This window comes from Buteo buteo, chromosome 2 (genome assembly GCF_964188355.1).
Source record: "Buteo buteo chromosome 2, bButBut1.hap1.1, whole genome shotgun sequence".
NCBI classification, from domain to species: Eukaryota; Metazoa; Chordata; class Aves; order Accipitriformes; family Accipitridae; genus Buteo; species Buteo buteo.
In genome coordinates this window covers 43,308,931-43,335,690 of record NC_134172.1, presented here as the reverse complement: position 1 = coordinate 43,335,690, position 26,760 = coordinate 43,308,931, and the positions used below count along the sequence as shown (strand labels likewise).

At 41.6% G+C, this 26,760-nt stretch overlaps 1 protein-coding gene across 8 annotated transcripts in view; it reads left to right on the top strand.

Moving 5' to 3' along the window:
* Positions 1 to 26,760, top strand: part of THRB (thyroid hormone receptor beta) — a 173,565-nt gene that overhangs the window by 95,973 nt on the left and 50,832 nt on the right. For 7 of the 8 annotated variants that reach the window (XM_075052416.1, XM_075052399.1, XM_075052391.1 and 4 more), the window contains one exon: positions 25,639 to 25,702. In XM_075052416.1, the coding sequence (XP_074908517.1) occupies positions 25,696 to 25,702 (7 nt within the window). In that variant the 5' untranslated portion in view covers positions 25,639 to 25,695. Of the gene's footprint in view, positions 1 to 15,163; positions 15,269 to 25,638; positions 25,703 to 26,760 lie in introns of all 8 variants that reach the window. The other variant, XM_075052442.1, reaches the window with a different exon arrangement.

Genomic DNA, 26,760 nt, shown 5'->3' with positions numbered 1-26,760 from the left:
GTGAATAACTGTACTTTGGCCTTTGTCTGTTATCCGCTTTACCAGCCAGCCAAAATTCTTTAGACATGACAGTAAAAGCACAATATTAAATCATCAGCCAATACCTACCGCTCCAGTGTCAGATACAGTGTGACAAAACTGCTTTATTGCTATGCGAGAGCACAAAGTGAAATACATTAGAGCTCTGTTAACAGTGTCACGATGAAATTTGAAATGGAAAATTACAATTTTCTGAATGAAAAGTTCAGTTCAAACCCTCTTGGGTTAGATAAGCCTGTGCTAGACGCAGGGGACAGTTCCCTGATGACCCTGTTTCATTCCTGCCAGACTGCTCTGTAGTGAGGTGCCTGGTGTTGCCTAAGCCAGTGGGTAGGACACGCTCCCTGACCCCCTGGAGCCGGTGGCCCTGCACCCCTCTCGGCTGTGCCTGGCTATCCCAGGGTCCCCGGCTGCACCTATGTTCCAGCTTCTCTGAGAGGCTGCAGGTCCAGGGGGTGCATGACCCCAGTTCCCCAAACCGGCTTTTCTTGAAACTTTGTCTAACGAGACATCGGCAACAAATACAACATCAGCAGGAAGGATTTTTGTCAGATGTGGAGAGAAACTAGGCACAAAACCACCAAACGCTGCACTACACCCCATTCCTTCCTAGCTCCGCTGCGGGTCACCCAAGGCTGGGTGCTGCTGCGGCATCCTCCTCCTCCTCCTCCTCTGTCCACAGCTGATGAGTGGTCCGCTCCTCCTGGCTTCCCACTCGAGGGAGGTGCCACCGGCTTCTCTTCCCCTGCGTCCGGCTCCCACCTTGCCATGGCACTTGCCAAAACCTACAGGTTTTTCAGACTTTGGTGTCCTCGGTGTCCCTGTCCAGCTGGGCGAAAGCCATCCAACGGGCAGAAGGTGCGGGGCAGAGGGAGGGAAGGCGACGGTGGAGTGGTGCACAGCCACTCCAATAAACTTTATTTCCTTAGGGAACCGCATTGGAAATGTCCTTCTCCTTTGTCCACTGAAGCTTGGAAGCCACCTGTGAGCTTGGAAGCCGTCACTTTGGGCTACTCCGTTGGTATTAGGCTTGTTGGTTTCCTTTGCAATGAACTAAAAGGAAGCTACCTTTTCCATTTCGAGAGCTTTCTCCCCTCTCCCACACCTGCATTCATTTTTATTGCATTGGAGGAAGAAGGAAGTTAAAAACGGGTATGGGAACTAATGATCTTGTAAAATTTTTTTTCCATAATTCATAACTCTTCCTTTTCTGACAGCCAAACTCTGTCACATGTGCATAAAGAGCTGATTGGGGTGATGAGTACTATCAAACCACAGCTACAGTTTAGTGCTGTGGGGTGGAATGAATGGGAACAGGGAGTCAGTTATAATTTAGGATTGTGTTGTTCATCGTGCAGGCTAAACAGCATGGCTTAACAGAGAGAGGTCAAAATTCACAAGTCTATCGGTTCTCCAAGGGAGGCAGTGATTTGGGGAAAAAATGTGATCCGGTTATAATCTACTTGGATTTCCAAAAGTTTTCAATAGGGTTCTTTCCTGAAGGCTTATAAAGAATTAAAGCTGCTGTGCAATGAAAGGAAAACTCCTGTTGTGAATTAATAGCAGGTTAAAAGTTAGGAAGCAACAGGGAGTAAATGGTCAAGTTTTACAATGGAGGGAAGTCACCAATGGAGTCCGGTAGGCATCAGTCCAAGCATCTGGGTGGTTCAACATATGGAAAAGGGGGTTAATATTGAAGTAATAGAGCCTGCTGACAGCGCTAGAGTCAACTGAGAAGAGTTGTAGAAGGATCTCACAGTATTGAGTGTGACTGAGTAATAAGATGGCAGAGGAAATTCAATGACAGTAAATGTTAATATTTTTAAAAGAAGAAGAATTACAGTCATAGTGAAGTTGCAACCACTTAGGAAAAAAAGTGCTAGTGTTTAATAGATGCTTTTATAAAGATAACGGCTGAATGCCCATCAGATGTCAAAAACAAACATTGGGAATTTTTAGGAAGGGGACAGAGAAAAATGCCATATTCTCCATGTTTCACTCTACATAGGACTGCATTCAAGTGATGCAATCTTTGTTCTGACCTGTGTGATTTTCATGTCTGTAGTGTTAGAGCACATATAACAGCACAATATTTTCCGTCCTTAGATGCATCTTTTTCTGACATGATCTAGAAACCCTGTAATACTGAAGAACAAATGAAGATAGGCTCTGAATTTTATTCCTATTTTTCCAATATTAATGCCTATCAATATTGTAACACTTTGATGGAAGGATCTAGCAGTTCATCTCTACGGGTAATTAAGAAAGAAAAATATGAAGAACATATCTGAAAGATAAAACAAGTAAAGCCCTATCTGTATGAAATCTCGAGCTAGGAAGAATTACAAATGTCAGTAGCTTTACGCCAAATGGAAGCCCTCCTTAATAAATAAGAATAGTCCAGCTGGGCAAAGTAATGTGTACTTTGCTGTAGCGTGCCTGTCTTCCATAATGTTTTATTCCAGGATGTGTTAGTCTCAAAGGACTTTTTGAATGGGTGGATTTAGATGTATGTGCATACAACTGTTATACCTATCAAATCCTGTATTTATTCCTGAGCAATTTTACCCAGCAAAACTTGTGCCTGTAGGTATTAAGCACCAGTATCATGTCCATAAATATGTAAAATTAACCAGTTTGCCGTAGGTACTTTTCAGGTACAATAACTGTTACATGTTTTGTACGTATTTCAGTTGTTCTTTTAGTTACAAACTTGCACATTAAGCGTGGTATGCATACTGCACTTAATGATTTCCACTTTCCCCTCCCCATCCATCTGAACATTTCAGATATTTAATAGAAGAAAAGTATTATAATCATGCATTCATGAAGTCATTGGTCTTTGGGTCATTTCACTTACAGTTTTATATGTTGTTAAAAGTTCCCAATTTCTAACAAAAAAAATTTGCAAAATTCTTTGTCATCTACAAAAGTTTCAAGTTCATACTGACCAGACTGCTCTTCGGAATTATGTAGTTGCATTCAAATAGCTTAAAAGATTATTATTGCTTCCCTGATACAAAAAAAAGATAGCTTATGCTAATGTTGTTCTAAAGTTCATTTAATATATATAGAAGTAATAAGTAATTTTACAATTTACATATATACCCCAATTTAAATAGAAAAAGATTGAAGTTGAAGAAAAGCAGAATAAACTTTGATTGATAATCAGCGTGTTTTTTCATGGAAAAAGTAATGCAAAGATTGCCACTGTATAAATAGATTGTGCATAATGAAAGAAAATGTTATTTCTGCATTACTTAATTTCTCATTTTTCTCCCTGACATTTTGAATCAAGCATTAGTCTATAGAACAGATTCAAAATATCAGAGGTAAAACAAAAAGCTAAACTTTGTCTTCAGGATGTAGTTTCATTAACTTGATTGGGCATTACTCAGAGCAGATCCATTTTTAGCATATTGCATTTGCATACTGACCTTTTCTGCGCTGTGAATGAAAATTGGTGCTGTGATGTGTTGATTAACCCCATAAAATAACATCCAAGACTTCATTTAAATATATTCTTAGGTGAACAATAATGACATCTAATCCATTACAATAATAAAAATATCCATTACAATAGTAAAAATAAATCTAGATAGCTTCCAGATAGCTGAAAAAGATGGTCTTGCAAAGCTAAGTCTTATTTTCAGAAATGCTGACTGACGTTCTCCTTCCGTCTTTGGTAGCTGTCACTAAAGTGCAGAATTGTTGGAAGTTTAACCATCTTATGCAGGATAGATCTAGACATCAGGTCTGAAACAGGGGAATGCATATATTTGCTTGTGTGCACATACTGACAACATCAATTTGGAAAAAAGTCAGCTAAAAACTTGAGATGGAGTCACTACTCCAGGGGAGCTACATAAATGGACACTTTTATTCCTCTTTCAGTGTGATCTCTACATAGTTTAGTTTAAACTGAAAGCAGACTTTCTCCAGAGGAAATAATCTGGAATAGTTAATGTGTAGATTGCCCTAAGTAATGACTGAAAAATATGTGCATAACTATGTTGTCCTGCTGAGGTCCCAGGTGGAGTACCCACTCCAGTTTTGTATTGTAGGAGAGATAATGAGCAACAGGGAGAGAGTCTAGACAGGAGTATCAAGAAATATCAAAGGCTTGGGAAGCTTGAGTTCAAAGTAAAGGTTTAGCGAAACACAGCTGCTTAGTGTTGCAAAATATGGTTGGGAAGACTGTGGTAATAGTTCTCATGAAATGCATAAAAGTTAGCCACGAAGAAGAGGGAAAGCCAGCATCGCTTGTGGATATAGCAGGACACTGGGAGTTGAATTTGCAGTAAGAGAACTCTGTATTGGGAAAAATACTCTAATTAAAGGAGGAGATGAACAATGGAAGAGGTTGCTTAGGGTAGGTGTGGTGTTTGAAGCTAGCATAAATGGGCCTGGATTTACAAGAGACGTACACCAACTAGCAAATCTCCCTTGGTCCCACATGGTGAGGTGTTCACTTTGTCTCATGTAAGACGTGCTATAGCAGTCTCGATAGGTAACCTCTAGTATACCAGAATTTATATAAAACCCTATAAGATGAAAACCCTTTCAAACTTCCCTGTCCTTCACTACTTCACCTTGCACTTACTGTAAATGCTGTTCATGAATTGCAGCAGTACCCACAGTGCTAGCATGTCTATATGGACAGACAAAGTAAATCCACTGCTGGACTGGAGCTGATGCCTGCACTGAAAGAATGAACTTCAGACTTGTCAAAATGCTACAAGCCTGTTGAAAGCTGCAGTTAAGTTCTTAACACAAGGCTTAAGGGTGTTTCATTGCTATACACAAATTGGGAAAATACATGCAGATTGTACTATTTCAGAGAGGTTATTCAGTGTTTAACTTTCTGCTGTATTTCTTGGAAAGAGGAAACAAGCCTTCCGTCCTTCACACTCCAACGTTCATTCTGAATGCCATTTGCTGTACAGCCTACCGTGGCACCTTATTTAATTAGCACTTGCTGCTTTTCTTCTTCTGAAGAGAATTGCAATAGTGGCAGACTTCATGTCTTTACTACCAGCGAGATGGGAAAGGCTCCTGTAACTTTTATAACTGATCAGCTGAGACAGTCTGGTTGCCCATGGTTCCTAATGAGCAGCGCATGACACAGTGCAGAGTACTGGCAAGATTAACGAACCCAGATTTCCTTACCAGCAGACTGATTTGTAATAGCAATATAGAGAAGGAGTGAGAGCATTAGCACTTACTCAGTAATGTGGCATTATACTGAAATGAAAATCCTTTGCAACCAGCTACAGAAATATGTAAAAACTTCAGGTTTGTATCTGCAAATCAGAGTTCATGCAAATGCTTGTGGACTGACCATTGCTAGAAGACTGAAGCCCTAAAGGGGTAATCCACGATTGACCTTATTTTGGGAAAGTATTCCCATATGGGAAGACAGATCAGAATATGCTCCCCTCCAAAAATGTTCCCAGTTCTCTCGGCAACATCCAAGGATATTTTTTCGTAGTTAAAGTCCCTGACAGTGCTTTTGTGACATCTTTAACAGCCCCCCTCATTTTTTAGCAAGAAATAATTATCACATAAAACCCTTGAATTAAATAATAGTAACTCATATGTCTTCTAATCAATGGATTCCTGGTAAGTTTTCCTCTTTATTGGTGAAATTGTTTTCTGCATGCTTTTCTTTGGAGAGCTAATGACACTTACTATGGTTTCTGACTAAGAATTTGCAAATCCCAGATTTTCATTTGAAGTTTCTGATTTAGCGATACAAACAGCTCTAAGGAAGTGTAATCTTTTGTGTAATCTTGAAATGGTGAGGACACAGACTCATTTGAGTTGAATCACATATTATAACCATTCAAGTCATACTTTGGCAACTAAAGTGCTTAAAAACACCCACTGATTTCTTTATATTTCCTGATTCTTAAGGAAGACCAGAAGGATGAAACATTAGGAGTCTGTATGAAGAGGGGATGAAAGAAGACTAACAAACTGAATATGGGCTCTATCCTACATACATTCAAGGAGCTGAACATCTGCACACTGGAGGGACCAGTGACTTTTTTTGGAGATCAAAATGCTAAGCACTGTACAGGAGTCCTTTGTAGGTAAATGTGTGAAGGTTTTGCTTTGTGACACCTGTTTCTCAGGGTCTGAAGGTTATTTCAGGCTTAGTTCTTGGGGTTCCTTATGGCACTTACACATGAACCAGCTCCAGCTGCCCATAGTGAGAGATGCCTTGGAGAGGAGTGGAAGCTAAGTCCCACCCCTAACCTAGTGAATTTAGGCTGACAGCGCTTACTTCTGGAGCCAGGCACATCAGACGCATCCCTATCTCCCGAAAGCAGGAGGAAGCGCTGAGGCTCTCATATTCCCATCTCTCATCTCTGATTTGATCTCTAGCTCTGCACCTCCTTGCTAGGCAGGTAGCATTGGCCACGGCGGGGGTTCCCAGTATTCGTGCTGAACCTGTTCTTCTCTTTATTTAAAATGTTTAAATGTTCCCTGAAACCACAGAAAGAAAAATGTCCATCTCTTCTGGGAGAAATCTGTGCAGCGTGGAACTGAAATCAGCCTGGAGTTGGTTTACATGGGTTTAGAAAACAGAACAAAACGAAACAAAATATCCATCAGCTGTGAAAGAATACTGAGAGAAACAAATATTCCCCAGCATCAAGTGAGGGTTCATTTGGTGAATACGTAAAAACGTAGATTTCTTCAGGAGGTGAATGACATGGTAATACAAATTTTGTAAGAAAGAAGAATATTTCAGAAATTAGCTATCCAGTTCCAGAGCAGCTGAGACTTATAACCAATGGGTACTCATAGCCTGGTAAAATTTCATTTGAAGTCGTTGGTCTCAATCAGCGCATTTGAGTTGTGAGACAGTGCACTAGTGAGGGCTGTGGAATTGCAAATGAGCACCGCGATCCTCTTCTCCTTGGTGGTGTAGGCAGCTTTCTGCTCTAGGCTGCTGCCTACCTTGCCTGCTGCCTTGAGCTATCTCTGCTTTTCTGTGGAAGAATATAAGCAGTGGGTAGAAGTTCTCTTGAGTTAAATGAGAACAGGATCAGGCTATGATTCAGGATCAGACTGCTTGTCGGTGTTTTGCTTTTGCAAAGTCAAAGTGTTTCAGTTTGGAATCTCATCTTTATCCAACCCATCGTTGCAAAGAGGAGCTTCACTTGTGATTGTTCTTGTGTACAGCTACCAAATGTTATGTCTGGATCCCAAATAAATTCTGAGTTTTAAATCAAAAACCTGGAGAAGTGTGATTACTGCTGCTAAGAATTATGGAAGGGCATCCCCATATATTCGTCTTGGGTTTTTTAAAATTAGATCAGTGCAAGTTCTTTCCATCCAATTTAATTCTGTTGGGAATCCAATATTTTCTAATAAGAGATAAAAATCATTTTACCTGCATGTCAGAAGTTTTCCCCACAGTGCAATAACAAAAACAAAAGCATGCAGGTTATTTTATATTATTTATCTTGTAAATGTGATTTTTGACACTGCAGCTAGTTGATCTACTTCCAAACTATTGGCTATTTCAGGGATGCACAAATCCCAACAAATAGAGCTTTTTCTTTAGCAGCTTAAAATCTTATTCCTACTGAAAAATGCACTATGTATAAAATAGCCCTCTTCATGAGACAGTGTTAAAAAAGAATGTATGTTATTGTTAAATATTCTGGTGGGCTGCTAAACCAAACAAGAAAAATGCTGGCAATGGCTAACATCCCAAATCCCAGATTCTTCCTGGTAGTGCCTGGATTCCTCAGTGTTACGCTGCTTTGTGCAACTCTTTGCATTTGTAGCATTTAACAGTGCTTTCCTTAGCTGTAAATGTGCTATGAACGCAGGGGGTGCTATTCAGTGGAGATTCAGACACTGTCTCTGAGAAAATGGAACAGTTTTTCATTAAAAAAATCTTGTAGTGAGTAAGAGGCAATATATTTAGTGAAGTTCCTGGGTTTATATCCACTGTAGATGTCTTGGTGTGGAGCCAGTCAGATTTCTTTCTACAAGCTGGTCTCTGGATTTTATTAAGTCTTCTCTTTAATGAACAAGCTCCTTTTTCTTCTTTTTGTCTATCACCAGTTGAGAGTTGTAGGACTCCCCTTTTTATTTTTGAAGATAGTGACTCTCATAGACGAATTCTTTTTCCTTTCCAATATCTGACTTCGTATTTGAAGCAAAGCTTCAGAAGCTTAGCCGGCACCCAAAGACAGCACATCTGTCTGCTGGAAAACTAAGCCTTAGTTATTTTACCCGTCAGCATCAGTAGTCTGCTCTCAGAGTGGGGCTATTTGGATTCATATATGTCTGAGGATAATACGCTACATAGTCTTTTTAAGGATAGTTTGTGTGGTATCTGAAGACGGTAATACTTCCAAGGGAAACTCTGTCTCTATGAAACTAGCTGAAAAAAATATCTAAGGGTTATTTTAGAAAAGTGTCAGTGGAAAAAACAATTTGAAAGGAAGAAACTTCTGTTTTCACCTAGTCCCTATTGTCACAAAAATAATGCTTTCAATGTAAGAATGCAATAGTTTTATGTAGCATTTTTGTGAAGAAATAGGTGCAATTCAGTTTCATTACCTACTCTGCCACTCACTGAATTTTAAGGCATTAAGTCCTTCTTTGGGACTAGGCAAGCAGTGAACTGACTTTGGGTGATTTTGCCAGCAGACGTATGTTGTGTACAGGCATATAAATTTAATCATCCCCTCCTAGCAAGTGAAATCATTCTGGCAAAGCCCCTAATACAGATGAAGCTATTGCCACTGCGTCTGTTGGTTTAGCCCAAGCCATCTTGTAGAGATGATGCCACGTTGGTGGGAGAGGGTTTCCTTCTGCTGGTGTGTGCGTGAGGAGGAGGAGGTTGGGAAGAGGCTGATGCTGTCAGGCCTGGCACGGGCACCACCATGGCAATCCTGGATGCTTGATCCATCCACCTCGGACCTTCCCTTGCGCCCATCCCACCCGGTCCTCCCGACCGTGCCAGCAGGTTGGCACACACAGTGTGCTCAGAACTACAGGCTTGGTTGGTTGTTCGGATTTAGGACAATGGGCTGCAGTAGTCAAGGGCATGGCCACCTGATAGATACCCCCAAGCAGCCCCGGTTAACATTATTTGCATCTGCTGTTATCCCTTTTGCCATTTCTTGGCCCTCCTTTTTTTCTGCCCTTGTACCTTTTTTCTCCAGTCTCCTGCCAAATAAAGAACCTGCCCTTAATTGCTTTTTCCCTCCCTGATCCCTTTTTTCCCACATCCATCCCAACTTGGTTTTTTGGCCACCGTTGCCTAGGTAATCCTGGCCTTAGGTGACATGATAGGTCCTGGTGGCCCTGCATGGTTGTACTCTCCAGCAGGTCCTCTTCCCTCCTCTGTGGCACTCGTCCATTTCTCGCCAAGCTCCCCTTCACCCATCAGTGAAATCCAGCTATTCATCGCTTTTGTTAGCAGCGTTGGCAGTGTCACTCTGCCCACCTGGTGTCTTCCCTAGGGATAGGGATTCCCACGCTGACTTCACAGATGGGTTGGGATCAGCATCTTGGATCCTGCAGGAAGTTTTCAGCATCAGAAAGAAAACAGACCTTGGGCACTGCTGTGGGAGCAGGAGAGCGGTGGCCGGAGCATTGCCAGTGGCCGCGTGACCTGTGGCCGAGGGCAACAACTCACATGAAAACGGCAGGCACGAGCCAATTTGGCAAGATGTCAAAGGGATCTGAGCTCCGGCGCTCGGCAGGCAGACCCTTTTGTCCCTAAAGGTAACATCCCTAAATGATGCAAATATTTTGGGCTCGATTTTGAAAAAGCCGTCTTTTATTAGTGGCGTTACTTCTTCCAAAGGGTAGATGTCCAACAAAGGACTGACCTCTTTGTACCTGGTGAAGAGAGTCCAGTAAATAAGAGGGTGAAGCGAAGGAATAAACTCAGGCGGGCAGAGGAAAAGGCTTTCCTTTGTAAAATATGAAGGCCTGCCTCCCTGCCCAGACAGAGTGTATAAAGCAAGGTAAAAGTTGTATAAAGGTTGTAGGACTGATGGTCCCAGTAGACTGTATTGAGCCTGCTCAATAAAATTGAGCGCACATGAAGAAGTAAGTACAGAATTTGGCATGAGAAGCTCTTCTTTGTGTCCTAATCCATGCTAGAGGAACACGGTACAAAACAGCTGACGTCAATAGAAAGACTCCCTCTGCATCAGTGGGCCTTCCAGCAGACCCTTATCTTTTCTCTTACTATCTTAATGCTGGCAGGATGACTAATACAGACAGTTATCCTAAAGCTGACAATGACATCTTAAATCTGTCCTGGAGAATCAAACAGAATATTTATTTCTACAGCTGCGCAGGGTTTTCATGAATTGTAGCCCATTACTCTACGAAAAAGTGTAAGAATGAATAAGACCAAAATGAAGAAATACATGTAAAATGTAGTAAAAGGATGTATGATTTTAAAAAAGAGAACTGGAAGAGAGACAGATACTTTGGCTATAGCTGTTGACCACAATAGCTCAGAAATAAAGCCCAGTGTGGTTGTGAATGCCAGCAAATTGATGGATTGTAGTGATGTCAGTTTGTTCAGGAGAGAAGAGATGTCTGTGTTACTAAAGCATTTCCAGTGATCCAGTACTGTCAACTTCAAGCACTCGGGAGCTGAGAGTCAGGTCATTACTGGCAACTCTGCTTTTTCATTTTGAATTTTTACGACTTTTTTTTGTTCCATTTTATTGTCTGTATGTGAGCAAGGACAGCACTTTGTAGTCTACTGTACCCTGGACTATAAAGCTGTAGGTTTTGTCCCTGTTCAGAAAAATCCTAATAGTATACCCATATCACTTTTGAGAGATCTACAAAGACATTTTAAAAAACCAAGCAGCTGGTTTTAAAACCTACCTCATCCTGTTTCACAAATCTTTTTTTCTGTAATTTGGTTAGGATACCTCAAAGAAAATTCTAATTTTAAGTCATTATAAATAACTTCTTATGTAAGATTCTTCAACAACTTCACAGATACTAAAAAATAAGCCCTCTTTAGAAGCTAGTACATTTTGTGCTTCCCTTATAATCAAACTGCTTTATCATTCAGACGAAAGTCTTAGTTAGTGGATGGCAGAACATGAAAATAAATCTGGAAATCCTGTTCTTATAAGCCATTCCCATAAAAAGCACAGTTGGTTGCAAATACCTTCCACGGACAGTATGAGGTGTTCTCTCATTCTGTCAGTATCTTCAGGGGGGTTCTAATTAATCTATCTGCTTTTCATAGTAAAGATACTCTGTTTTGATTTGCACAAAAGAACAACTCGGAAACCTCTATGCTGTAATTTTTTTTCCACAGAAATTTCACTATGAGCTTTTGCAATCTCCACATACTGTATCTTGGCACAAAACACTACCTCTGCTTATGGTTTGCATCATTAAATATCAGATTGGCTGTTCACTGTGTTTATAGGATACAACAAGAAATAGCCTGTTAAATCTGGCTGGTTGGTAAAACTGGTGTTTGTTGAATCATTGCGCTACTGTGTTCCCACATCATACAGAGAACAAAATCCCATAAAACTAATAAGCTGTAAAATAGAATTAAAGTCAATGGCAAAGAATATGCCCAAATGTAGGAAATAAATTGAGAATACCTTTTCTGAAGTCTAAAAAAGTGATCCCCAAAACACTGGGAGTAGACCAGAAATGCAATTTATAAAACTGCTTTTAAGTAAAAAATGCATGCCAAGCATATATAATATTAATAATAGCAATTCTGATGGCTTATCTGTAGATCTTACTGGCATACTGTTGGAACTGAAGTGAGTATTATCATCTCCACCTTATGGATGAGGAAGCTGGGTTACCGTAAGAATAAATTTTCAACATGGAACATGAGGCAGTGCTGACTCCAATTCCCATTGCAACTCCCAGCTTTAATTATTTTTCTGTGAGCTTCGTTTGTTTCTCTTCATTATACAGAACTTGTTCTTTCAGCACAAGGTAATTTGGATAACATTGAATGTAGATTAGATCCATATATTAATACTTACGAAACTTATTAATTCTAAAATTGCTCTGATAGATTAGCTCCTTCCCACCATTGGATGGGAAGAGGCTTACATCCTTAATTTAGATTGGTGTGTTGCTTTTGACACCTAATATTTTACTGCTCAAGCCACTGTGGAAAGCAACAGGAAAAGAATGTCTCTGATGCTTTTTTAGCATGTTTCCAGATAAGCCTAGTGGGAAGTATGTGGCATATCACTTGTAAGATCATGTATTTCCACTGTTCTTTTCGATATCTATGTGATGCTGCTGGGATAAATCATAGGAAGCCTCAGTATCAGCAATGCAGAGATGACATCCCATTCTGGTTCTCCTGATTGATGTGAGTGGCATAAAACCTGTCTCTGAGTGTCTGGCTAAAATCAAACTGCATATCAGTTAAATAGAGATGACGCTAAATGGAGGAACGAAGTCCACTGAAAAAGTAGCAGTTTTCATCTTGTGTTCAGGAGTCATTTTGCTTGTGTCTTCTCCCTTGGCTCTCTGGCTTCTTTATTGTCTGCGTTTTCAGGGCAATTTTTCCTGAGATAACTAGAGAGAACTCATCTGGTAACTTGACTTGGATAATCCTCACATTTGTGTCTTCCATCCCTTACTAGTGCAATGTGTCTATATAGAGCTTTAGAACAGAAAACTCTCCAATTCTTTGAATCTGTCCAATATGCTGCGCCGCTGGGAGCACACGCTGTTTTATCGCTGTCTTGCTTCTGGGGCTCCACACCAGGTCAGATTCAGTATCTTCCTGCTAACCTTTGAAGTCATCTGTGCTGGGTGTCTTAAAACAAAGTTTTCTTTGAATGTTGATTGCCCCTCCTTGCAGCTACTTTCCTCGAGGATCTGTTCTTCAGGTGGCAGACACACAGGAGCAGTAGACAAAGATCGAGTCATTAGGGCCATGGCTTTGGTGTTTGGTAGTGGAGCCCCTGGATCTGATATCCTCAGGAATGAAATGCAGCGTCCAGTTTTCCTGTTATACATTCACACGTACAAAATTAGAAGCTAGAACAGAAAGGGAGATTAATTGGAAAATTGTCAAATTGTAAGGGAGGAGAAGGGAGAGAGGAGAGAATTATGTTTTAAAAGAAAAGCCTGGCCCATCCCACTAACTCAGGAGAGCCAAGAAACTCTGATTGATACCCAGGTGTTACCTCAGTCACAAAGCCATCACGAAGCAGTATGGTATTGGGAGTTTAATGAACTTAATACAGGGAGTGGATAAGATTTCCCCAGCTAATTTTTGGTGCGCTCTCTGGGGAGAGTGTATCTGCTCGTACCAGGGTTTTGCTTAGGACAATGGCAGGATGCTGCTTCCATACTGATCTCCCTCTGCCCTCTCAGGACCCCTAATGTTACTGCTTCGATAAATACATGCCTTAAGTCCCAAATACTTTACCTCTGTTAGAGGTTGAATGCAGGCAGTGGTGAAACTGGAAAGATCTGAGGGTAGGAAGCCAACAACTGGCAAACCAGGGAAAGCGAAAGAGCTGCAGAAGTCCAACTCACACCTCAGGCGAAGCCGGCGGTGTGGAACAGGGCTTTACAACTGAATTTCCTCTGCTCGTTCTTTCCCTGCCATTCTCCCAGAGGCTTGGGCTGCTTGTGTGTTGTCTCCATCATGGACCTGTCTCTGTACCTATGTGCGGGCCACCCTCAAAGCTGTCTGCTTCTTTTAGTGGTTTGGTTTTCTCCGTTGGTCTAAGCTTCTAGAACACCTGCTCAGAGCCTCATCATCTCAAGATAGGTCACATATGGGTCATATTAAGATGGGTCATATGATATTAAAGCATATTCAGAATACAGCTGTTAGGAATATCTTTCTGAGTCTTAATTCAGTTCTATTGCTGCATCTTTGCCCCTCTTTCCCTTTTCTACACAAACGTAAGCTTTCCGATTTCATCCTTCCTCTCTATACAACAGATTTATCTATTTCTTGAGCTTTTGATGGCTTCTCTCTGACAGGCCCTGCTGTCCCTGAAGGCCATCCAAAGGCTCCTCATTAAAAATTTGTAAGTCACCGCTATGTCTCCTGTTCTCCTTCGCATCATTCTGCAGTCCCTCACCTTCCTCCGCACCTGTAAGCCTTGTCTCACAGTGGAAATGCTAGCAAAGTGAATGCAGAGGTGGGGTACTCTGCTGAAGTATGGTGCAAAGACGAAGGAGCGGCAAGGTGAGGTCCCCAGGTGTGCTGCCTGTGGAGGTGTGGAGTTACTCAGATCGGTGAGGAAGGCGTCAGGATGAATGCATGCAGTGGTCGAAGTCTGGCAGCAAGAAAATGCTGCACCAGAATCTTCCAGCCATGTGGTGTGTCTTGGTAGCCCATAGCCAAAGGTAAAAAACACATAGATGACATAGCAAGCTTCAGAGGTTAATTACAGCTTCCTCACTGGACACAGGGACTGTCTTTTGGAAGGACTGTATGGGTCTTATGAAGCTGTGCTCTGAACCCACCTATAATTCCGTACACTTACTTTTTTTCTGGTAGGAGCAGGGAAGAAAATATTTAACATCTAGGCTAATCTTGGATTTTAGTATTGTTAATGAATTCTCAGAAAAATGTCTATGTGGGAAGTTCATCTTGCTAAATCTGTCAGCTTTCATACGTGTGGACTTAATTTATTTATTTGACCCATAGTTATGTTTAGGTAAGTGAGCAAAGGTGTGGGCTTGGGTTCTTGCTGGAAATTCATTCTCATGTCTAATCAGTACTACGTTCTTGACTTTATTTAGTACTAAAGGGAAGCCTGACCTTACCAATTCATAGTGCCATTCTCTAGAACATAGAGCAAGCAGTTTTTAGTGCCTTTCTTCAGTGTATAAGGATATAATTTAAAAAAAAAAAAGTTACAATGAATTGTATTGTCTTTAGTGGTTTTTTTCCCTAGTGCAAGACTTATAGTCTTCAGAGGTGTTTCAGAAACCTTCCGAAATTATTTTAACAATTAAAAAGTAATTTCAATGCACAGAGTCCTAAATACCCTAGTTTATTATGAAAGGCATAAACCCGTACTGTGTTCCTCAAGGGTGCCATTTTATGAGACAGGGTGAATGTCATCACACTCCCTTTCCCTTCTTGCAGCTGTGGGCTCCTGCCACTTACTTTGTGCTAGCTGCAGTGCTCGCCAGCCACCTCGCAGGGCTGATTCAACTCACTAACCCAGCGCAAAACTAACCCAGCAAAAAAGTGAGTATATTCTGCAGGATCAGTGGAGCGAGTCAGGTCACACAAGGGGTATAAGGGGGCTGTGCTACAGAGAACAAAATCTTTTGTGTCTGTCCTTAGCTTTTATGGTGTTATGTGAAGATATTAAAGTTTGTTAACTGTTAGCTCCATACTTAAAACTTCCTGTGTCCCATGTGTTAGGTCTTCTCTATTCTCTTTATTTGAAGTTCCGTTGTTAATATAAAGTTGTGCTGCGTTTCACAGGGTTCTACTATACGGCAGAATAAGCATTATGGTGATAGGCATTTTCTAGAACTATTAGCATAATTATTCCTTTATTAAAAATTATTTCAAGAAACAAAATAATGCCCAATGTGATCTGTATGCAAGGAATAAAAATGCCCTCCGATATTTGCAGTAAACTTTTGTCCATTAGAAATATGCCATTAGACATTAAAATCAAATCACCTAAGGAAAGCAGCTTAACTCTTCCTTATCTTCAGCAACTTCAGCAGTTTTGGAGAGAGCCACCTGTAACTCAGAGTGGTTCAACAGCTCCCCACTCATGACCCCGTGCAACCATACCAGGAACTAAATAAACCCTATTTACTAGCAATTAAAGTGATTTAATTTAAAACACAATGACAGATGCATAATGGGTTAATTACAAAATACGTAATTAGCAAATAGGATGGAAAAGGTTAAAAGGTTGTGGACTTTTGTTGTTTGCTTGGGACAGATAGCAAAATCATCAGTGATTAAACTTTTAATTTCTGTGCCTGATTCCATTATTGTTAGCTGTAAATGAGGCAGCAAACAAGGAGAGGTTTAAAAAAAAAAAAGAAATCACTGCTTTATCGGACATACTGAAAGGCCATTGTTAACACTGACGCTATGTGATTTGTTTCCAGTCTGCACCCAAAAGCAGGTCTGCATCTATAATGTTTGTACTTATTAGGATATATGCCTCTTCTGAGAAGAAGTAGTCATCCTTTCCACTCTCAGCAGTGGGCCCCAATGAGGTCAGGAAAAAGGCTATAACGAATGGTAGAGGTTAGAGCACACCTTTTAGGAAACTCTGCCTTAAAGAGTAAACCAGTGAATTATTTAGTTGGGAATATGCCATAATGTGTTTGTTTTAAAAAAAAAAAGGCGGGGGGGGGTGGTAAAAAGGAATGGGGCATTGAACAGGGTAACTTCTGAGCTGCGAAAATCCTCAGCTGAAATCCAGTTAACTTCTCGCAGTGCTGGTCATATAGAGACTGCCATTACAGCGGGTGCAAGCAATTTTCTGTTAAAATAAGCAAAATAAGAGTTTCTGCTTCATTTTCACAAGTATTATTCCTTCTCTCCATGACTCCTGTCTGCCCAAAACCATAAGCAAATGGGTGTTTAGATAGTTTTAATACAGTCATATTTTATGACCACCAGCTTATTGCCAGGTAACTTGAAACTCTTTATTTATTTATAATAATTATAAATATATTTATGTATGTATAAAACATGTGTTTTGTATTTTGAAATTTCAGAGGAGATGTTTGCAGAAAGCTTTCTCCAACTTGAGCCTAATTGTTACTGAAGTCATTGAATTTTTTTCTTTTGAAAAATAAGCTTTTGGGTAAACCTCAGAAATAGCAATATGGGCTTCTCCATTTCAAAATATCAATTAAAACCAGGCAAGAATTCTCCTTTTTAAATATAGCTGCCCTCTAACCTAATTACATGTCCACCAGTAACCATTAGCATAATTTAACCAAATTTCCCATAACAGTCACATTATTCCATCATCCCTTGCTCTCTTTTGAGCATGGTTATCATATGCTCACTTTCCTGTCACTTTGCCAAGCCATAGTTAACTCTCAACTAATACATGTCAGTCCAGCCCCTTAATCATTTAACTTTACTTGTCTGTCCCTCCTTTTCTATTATTGATACTTTTTTGTGTCTCTGGTATGCCTTCATCGTGCCTCCAGGGATATTATCTGCCTTACTGCTTGACATAAGGCCTAAACGTACACATCCAGAAATGCACTGTCCCCTTTCGGTGCGTGTTACACTGTCAGTGTCTGTCTGATGCCATTTTCTCTTGAGCTGCTTCTGCAGTGGCAGGCGAAGGCTCCAGGACCACCAGTTTGACTTGTAGAAAGGATCTGTGCAGATATTTAGCTAGTCTTTATCCCCCTACCATAGATTTTGCTGGCTAAGGATCTAGATTTCAGAAAACAGCTAACTTCTTGTTCTGGTCTGTTACCTTCATTTTGTTGAAAATAAGCTTCTTCAAAGTTTTCCCCCAATTATAATTGAATTTAAGCCATACATTTCAGGTCTGGAATCTGTGTTGAACATTTGAGAATTCAGTGGTTTTGCAATTCAGCTATCAGTTTTTAGGACAAATAGATTCAAGTTTGGAAACTCGTCAAGTCACGCAATATGCAAAACCCATGAGGCTAAATCCATAGCTGTAACAGCATCTCTGTTTTCTTTTCCAAGGGTTTCTGCAAAGTTCTATATATTTGCACACTGTAACTCAAGGCCTGAAATACAGACAATGATTTTTCAATATTTAGAATTTATTTTTTAAACTAAGTGGTGACACTCTGAAGCTTTGGTTAAGAAAATCAGAAAGCCTAAAGCTACATTAATTCTGCTGTTCGTATCTGAACCCCTGAAATAGCTCAAACAAATGCCAGTACCAATCTTTAGGGTAATACTTATCCCTATTCAGAGTGACATTTGTAGTTTAGAACATACTCACTTCTGCTTCACTGATTTTTTAGGCACAGTGTATGTAAGATGCATTGACAAAATGCATTCTTGTTAACAAGATTCATCCAGGTACCTCCCTTCCTGACATTTAGAAAACATTCTTTTTCTTAATCCATGTCATCATGAGGGTGGAAAATCACCAGTTCCAATAAAAGTCTTTGAAATTTAGTATCTTTGGGATTATGTGATGTTAGTCAGTTGTAGAGATTCACTGGGTAATTCAAGACAGCCTTCGTCTAATACATGCTTTGCAGTGAGTAATAAGAGAAATTAGCATCGAAGATAAACTGTGCCCTGCTGAAATTTCAGGAAGACCTAATGTTGCCTGAGTTGACAGAACAAAACAGACAAGAAAAGTTTTACATCAAAGCTGGTGTCTGAACAAAACTCCTATAGGCTGGAGAAGGAACACTTAAGCCATGAAGTGTCTCAAAGGCTCTTCAGAAAACACAGGAATAATCACTTAAATGTGAGGTCTTTTATATTATCCCTTTTGCTTTTCTATCATCCTTGGTCCTCCAGGATCCTTGCTCAACTGGATATTTATGCAAGTAGGTAGAGGTCTTTCTGAATTAAGGCCTAAATCTCTAATGATACAAACATCACTTAATGCCCAGTTACTGATCAGCTACTCTTTGGCAAATCTGGCTAGCTTGCAACTGTAACGCTTCAAGTTAAGAAAGTCCCCAAGAGGGAATAAAACGCTGGTTATCAAAATAGTGGCTAAACAAGGCTGCTTCCAGTTCTGTGCTCCTCTCATGCCCTCCTGTGTACACATGTAGTAGGCCAAAGCAAAGTGCTAGAGAGCTGACATTTCTGCAAGGGGATGAAGTGGAGCAAAGAGGAGGAGGCTACAGCCCACTATGCCGACAGAGTTTTAAGCCGAATATAAGCAGCTTTCTCAGAGCCTTTACATCTTAGGGCCAGTCAACAGCTCCACACTGTGATAATAAGTGATTTGAGATACTCTGTGAGATAATGTTATTCATTTCTGTAAGTACAAGGCAAGAGGAGTGTTACGTACTCAAGGTTTCTACTTCATGCCCAGGTGGTTTAAAGGTAATGTTACAGTCTTCCCCTGCATGTTTTCGATGATACCTACGAGACTGCCTTTCTAGCGTGTTCACGCTACTGGGCAATGGACAGAAACACTAAAACTCTTTTCGACTATGATGAAATCAATTATTATTTTTTCCATTAGCTTATTAAAAGGTATTTTTACCCCAATGCAATAAGACATTAAGGTCTGATGAAATCATAAAAACAACTTTTATTTTGCTTTTATCTTGCATTCCTGCATTTTGTGGTGCTGTCTCTGTTTTTTTGTAGATACGTCCAAAACAACAGCTCTATCATTCAGCCTGTCCTGCAAACCATATGCCAGAACCAAAGTCTCACCAGTGTGGGACTATAGGAGGAATGACTTTGTCCATCTAAATTGACATTGTTCGTCCTACAGTTCTGCTTATTGAAACACAAGTGCTTTCAAAAAATTGTAAAGCAGTGAGGTTACCATTTTAATTTATCAAGCTTATTGTCTGCATATAATAGTTTTCTGGCTTTCATGCTGGAAAAAAGCTGCCAATGCCTGCACAGAGCTGAGCATGATTCATACTATGGTCTGATCCTGACTGATGGAGAGCATCCATAATCTTGACTTGTTAGTGCTCAGCAACTTTAAGAAGCAAGTTAAAATAGGAAGTTCTGAGCCTAAAAGGTAAAACCAGTACCCTATTCTAAAGAGCATATATTGAGTCTGTGTGAGGAAGAAAGAATAAGGTTACACAAAACTGCTGGACTTTCATATTGGAAAGCTCAGTAGCTCCTTGCCTTTTTGATCGAGTGGTTCGGGATAGACTGTAAATGTTTATACAGGTCGTGCACTGTGGTTTTGATTTTATGCTTTATTGCATGTTTTTGTGTCCTCATGAGTTGAACTAGACTAGCAATAAAAAGCATGAGTCAAAGTCCACTTCTGAGCTTGTGCCCACAAGCCTGTTCTGATGGGGTCTTTTCATTAAACATATCTAGAAAACTAGGTAGATTTTTATTTCTCATACAATGCACAGTTGTTCAGTATGTTTTATCAGGGAGAGAATGCTGCTTGCTCATTATATAGGTATCATGTACCATAAGCCATAGCCTAGTACATTTTTCACTGAACATGTATTAGGACAAAATGCTCTGTATAACTCTGCTCTAAAATACTAGTTTTGCTTTGCTGTTAAATATTGAAACAAATTTAAAAGTTCAATTAGGCATCAATACAGCCTATAGGCTACCTTGTCATTTTTCCTGATGTGGAGTTGCTATTTCAGATTTTTCACTACAGATGAAGTTAAAAGTGACAGCAACTTTCGTGGAGGGAGTTTGCAGAACAAAATGCTCAGATGACACATCCCGTAATTCATCACCCTCAAGCCAAGATAGCCCCCAAGAAGAACAAAAGTGCCTTAACTTGGGCCAGGGCAGAGCGTGAGGGGCTGGCATCCTGGGGCGCTCGGTCTGACCATGCTGGAGCTTTCCCCTGTGCCCCGTTAGAAAACCTGTGTGCTCCGCTATCCCGCTCCGCACCCTCGCCTGCTCCCCACTACATCCCAGGACCTGGGCAGGCTCCCACCCGCCCCGGGTCTGCCAGCAGCCCTCCCCTCCTCTCCATACAAGGCTCCTCTCCCTGGAGGCAGCCCAGCTCCCAGCAAGCCAGAAACGGCAAGCGTTGTGTAAGAGCGTTGTGTAAGGGTGCCGGGGATGAGCCAGAGACGTCGGGTGTTGCAGGTAGGGTTACACGAGGGACTTGTGCAGATGAGCCAGGTTGCCCCGTGGCCCTCCCTCTACCTTTTAAAATGGCATGTCAGGGGGCAGTCTGGTGAAGGGCACGGAGCCAGGGGGCTTGTCAGGCCTTCTGAAAGGTGCAAAATCCCTTTTCCCACCCATTCCTGCCTGGAGAAGAGACAGGAGGCAGCAGTGCTGGTTCCCCCCCCCCCTCCCCTCCCCGTGCTGCCTGGGGCAGCTGTTTGCTGAGTGGGAAGGGAAGCCTCAGGGTGGCTGGGAAGCGTGCGGTTCATGGTACCGATAGGGACTGGGATTCAGACCACAAAAGTACCGTGCCCCTGGCCTAGGGGAGGCTGGCAGCCACCACCTAAACCTGAATCAACAGAGCAAAGGCAACACCACCCTCATCCCCTGAGCGGCGCAACCCTTTTATATAGCCATTTGTTAATCCATGCATTTGTGTGAAGGAGGCGGCCCTTGGTGAGAGTGGGAGAACGCTTAACCACATTGATTAATGTTAATTGGTTAATAGCCTTTCATTATGGGAAAAGAAAGTAAGTGCAGTAATTGGCAATATGGCTTGACAGTGTTTCTAGACTGGAGACCAAAGCCTGAGAATTAATTCCAATTATCACCTTTTCAGGCCAGAGGAGATGAAGATCCCAAAGATGTCTTTTTTCATTTGGGGCAAAATAGTATTCTTTTCATGGTGCATGGCTGTAGATCCGAAACACAACTCAGTATCAGAATAAATAATCATTTTGCTACTTTTCTATGAGGTATCCAATATGAACGTGAGGGCTGCCTTGTTAAAAAGAAAAAGTAGGGTTGAACTCCAGTGACAGAGAAAGAGCACAGTGCCTGGTCTGCCGCCTCAGCTCTCTGGTGGGGAGATCATGTGGGATGTGAGATAGCAACCTCTGAAGTTAGTGCTGCGTGCTCAGGGCTTGTGACTCAGAGCCATGAGACCTTGGGTAGCGCTTTGTGGGCAAATGAGCACTCGACACACAAAAGATAATCTAATGAAGCCCACTCCCTGTGATGTTAGCAAAGCTTAACCATAAAAATTGTGTCACTTTTGGCAAGAAAGAAACTTACTCTGCAATGTCCGTGAAGACTCCCAGACATTAATTGGCCTGATGTGGTGGAGCCTCGCCTGTGACTCATCTGCCACCTTCCCATTTCTGCCCGTTCACGTACTTTTTAGTTGTAGACTCTGAAAAAGAACCTGATTTCCTCTGACATCTTCCACATCTATGCCTTCAAGAGGAACTTGCTATAATTAATGTAGACACCACTTACTCTTCTTGCTCATGTAAAGTAGCAACCGTGCTGGGCCTTCAGAAGACGGTCAAGGTTTTGGGTGCCAGAATGGCTAAATAGTTCTGTACTCTACAATGTTTCTGTCCACATACCAGATTTCTTAGAAGGAAAAATAGGAAATTACTTCCGGCATATGAAGCGCGGGATAAAAGCATCCTTTTGAAAACATTTCTGATACATTTGGAAAGATTATTGAAATCACCATCATGTACAAAGCAGGTGTTACAAATGGGCTCATTTACTATCTGTCTTTTGGCTGCTGCTAAATCGACCTAGTGGAGATGCTAGATGGGCAACATGCTCTACTTTCACACAGCAACACCCAGACCTGCTCCGAGAAACTTATTTTCTAGGCAGGTATGAGGAGAAAGAGGATGCACACTCTGTATTTCAAACTGTGGGACACAGGAAGACTGTGCCAAAGCCAGATAAGTTAGTGTAATGCTTTAGACAAAAGACTATCTTTTCCTACAGTCATTTCATAATTAGTTTTTTCACACAAGTGACAGCTGCCTTCATGCCAAGTCCTGGTCTCATCAGGGAAAATGGCAAAACTCCCAGGATAGCTAGCATTTTTCTCTCTATACAGAATTCATTGAAGAACTTTGTATTTCTCCCTTTTCTTTTTATCCTTTTTAATAGATTGGCGCAAAAACAATAATTTTAGGATTAGTAACTAATTACTTACAGGAGGGACAGAATTTTTATTTAAAACACTCAGTTGTTTACTTCAAGAGCACTTGTGTGTCACTGAGTCACCAAACCACAATTAAACTCTGCAAAATGGCTTATTGTTGAGGTTCACAGCGTCCCATGACATGGTGGGATGGGTCAGAGTCTGATTTTAATTGGAGCCCTATCTAAATTTGTATCCTCTTTAATCTTTTGATTAAATTTTTTTATTAAATTTTGATTGTGAAGGATTTTCAAGTTCCACAGGATGTCAGTAGCAAAAGAAAGACTTCGTATCATCACCTCTGTTTGTGTTGTTTGTACACAGCAAATATCAAGCAGAGTATTGGCTTTTCCCTTAAGAGTTTAAGGAGATACTGTCTTTTCTGACAAGAGCCCAGACGGAGTCTCGGGTGGTTTGCTTGAAAGAAAAGACAAGGAGATAAAAATACATTGCAACATGTATGCTGGAGGATATTTTACCAGTTCCTGCTGTAAAACTTTCAGTAGGTTTTACTTTGCACTTGCTTTACAAATAGAGTAAACATTATGGGTTGGGGGGGTTTTCCCCTTTTTTTCTTGGTTGGGTTTGGGGGAATGGGGGGGAGATGTTTCTGTTTTGGTTTGGGTTTTTGACTCATGAAGCAATTCTGAACCCTGGAGTGGGACTTAATTTAGTTTAAAGATTTACCAGATATGCCCCGTTAATGTAATGAGGCATAAAGCGATGAAGAAGATAGGGAATACATTAGGGAGAAGACAATAGAGCTGTTAATTCGGAAGGTCGAGATTTGCATGGGAAGACCCCCCCGCCAACGCGCGCAGTGCTGCAGTGCAGACGCGGGTCCGACGAGCAGCGCGGGCACGCTTCGGGCTCTCCCGCTCTTCTCCGGCCTGCACCCGTGCGGCCGCTAGGGGGCGCCGCCGCACTGCGCCGCGCCGCGCCGCACTGCGCGGCGGGGCGGGCCCGGGGGCGGGGGCCGGCGGGTGTTTGTCAGAAAAACGGCGCGGAGGGCGGCAGGGGGGAGCGCTGCGTCCGCCGGCTGTTTTGGGAGGGTGGGCAGGCTGCGGCTCTTCCCTGCGCCTCACGGGCGGGCAGCCGGCCGTTCCTGGGCGCGGGGGAAGGAGCTGGCCATCACCCCGTCTCCAGTTGTGGGACGCGAAGTAGCGCCTGGGGCGAGGGGCCGGTGCGGTGCGGGGCCCGCAAAGCGCGGCGGGGGCGTCCCGCCGCCATCTTGTGGAGCCTTTGAGGGGTGACTGCAGAGCCTCAGGTGTCTGAGCTCCCGGGAGGGTTTTCAGCCCTGGACGGTGTAGCGCTGAGGGGGGGGGGGGGGGGGCGGGTTGATGAGCTTAGGTGAAACTGCGTGGCTGCGTCCCAGATACATTAATTACAGGGTACACGTGATTCCTGCAGTTCACCTGCTTTCTCATTCTAGTGTTGTAGTCTGCCTAAACAGAGCAGATGCGCTCATTGTCCTTTCAGCCTGCTGTTGGCAGAGGATATTTATTACAAGGACAAGGAAGGGAGGCACTCCCTGTGTGAGGAGAAAGTGGCTGAGAGGAAATACAGACAGGGCTGTGGCGCTGAGTGGATGGAGAGAAATAAAAAAAGTTCGTTAACAAAGTAAAAACCAAGGACCGTGTCTTAACATAAAATGTCTTATCAGGACAATCTAAGAGAGGTTCTGCTTCCCCTATAAAATGTCACTTGCATGCTGACATTAAAAGATACGTGTTTCCTGGTGATCGAGGAGTGTGACTCTGATCCTAGCCTAGTTTTCCACTGGCATTAGCGGGGTCAGTTGTCGGCCTGGGATTTCTTATTTAAAAAAATCTAATGCGATCTTGTCTCTATTCTGGAGTAATGCCTTTAGGATTGTCTCTGCTCGGATTGGATTGTTAGTGCTTAAACTAAGGAGCGAGCCGGGATCATCCAACTGGACACCATGTTTTGGGCTGGGATGACTGAATGAGTGCCTGCTGCCTGGGGTACCTCTGAAAAACATTATGGCTAGTATAAATACAGATGCTGCTGAAGGATGATGCTGTAACTGGTATCGGTGACTTTCTCTCCTGACACAAAATCACCTTGCAGGGCTTCAGTCTTTGCTACCAAACAGAAAAGGAGTATAGTTACTATGTCAGTGTGTATGTGTGGACATATGAATAGGGGAGGCAGTCTAAATATTAAAACCATGACTTCAGGATGCCAAATCCAGTTCCTCACAGGTGCAGTTATCTCCTTAATAAAATAGAAGGTGCCATTGTTCAAAACTTAAGTAATAAGTACATATAAATTAGTTTCCTACCAAATGAGTAAAATAACTATTTACATCTCAAAACTTTGTAAAAGCTGATAGGCTTCTGAGTTTCAAATGATTGAAAAAGAATCGGTGTAACTGTGGACAGACATTTTTCTAATTCCTTTGAATCCTCTATTTTTACTGAACCTGAGAGTAATGGGCATGTATCATTAGAAACTGTAAAGTAAAAAAACAATTAGCTCCTAAAGTTCCATATTAGACCTAAAGGAACTTCTGCAAAAAGTTAAGGGAAGGTGTTCCATGAAGTGGGCAGAAGCATTTTTTTCCTGCATCGCTAGCCACCAAAAAGCTTTTGACCCTGCTTCCAAATCCCTGTTACCTACAGCTCTTCCAGGCCACCAGGTTTTGGACCTGACTTGCATACATTGCCTCATGCAGTTAAGCAACGTGCGTTGAATTTAATGTGTTATGCCATCAAACACGGACCATGGTATTCGAGATCCAAAATGTACCATCCTGTTTAAATGTTAATGGTATTCTGCAAATTTGCATTTATGGATGTATTACATGGGGGCTTTTTTCCTTTTTTGGCAGGTGACACTGGTGACAGAAGAAGAACGATAATGATTACATATCCATAACTCCAGCAGTATGTCAGGTAATCATAAGATGATCTATACGATATTTCTTGCTTTGCTGGAGTGATTATTATTAAACATTTACTGCAAAATGCTGCTTTAACAAGTTCTGAATGCACTGGTGCTGGGAATTGAAATCTCTACCCAGAGGAAAGATATATGGGGCACACAGTAATCTTCCCCAACATTTTTCTGCTCTCATCCTCCCATTTTCCCCAACTCTCATCCTCTGTTTTCCTTCAGAAGCAAAGTTGTGTTTTGTTCTAAATGCACATTCCAACTTCAACATTTCTGCTAAAACTGACAGTACAGTGACAGTTTCTGCTGAGTATATTGGCCTAAGTTATTTTGTAACATGGACATATCCCCTGAGGTTCAAAGTGAGACAGTCAAATTCATTTTGATTACCAAGTACTCTTCAGATAATAATTGACTAGGTTTGCAGGTGGTATGAAGATCCAGAGTTGAAGTAACAATTAACCATTTTAAGTCCACTTAACCATCTTATCCCTGCTAATTGTAAAGCAGTTGAAGGCTATACATAAATCAGGTTTGTCAAAAAACCCATATATTCTCATCCCAGAACGGGGTATCTAAAAAGATGTACTTACTACGTGGAGATCATATAGAAAGCCAGAGAATGTCAGACTTCCGGAATTTGTTTTAGTATTCATCAAATGGCATAAGAAAAGAAAATGTTCTGCTGATACTGTTTGCCAATGCATATTTCAAGGGGCAAATGCCACAAATGGGACCTTTTAAAAGCCTGTTTGTAAAATGCAGCATGTGCTACATAGGGAAAATCATAACAAACAAGACTGAATTCATGGTGTTATGCTCAAGGGACCATTTATTTTTACTGACTGGGCAGATCAAATATCCTTTCCTTTGCCCTAGAAGGCTCCCATCCTTTTGTATTCACCAGCAAGGGGTAGCAACTGCATTCACCAGCAAAGCTGGACTTTAAGTTCAGGGTCCTAGATACGAGGTAGAAAGTAAAAATCATGGGGAGAAACAGAGTATTATTTAAATGCATGCTTTCATAGTAAAATGTATTATTTTTTAATATACAAAGATG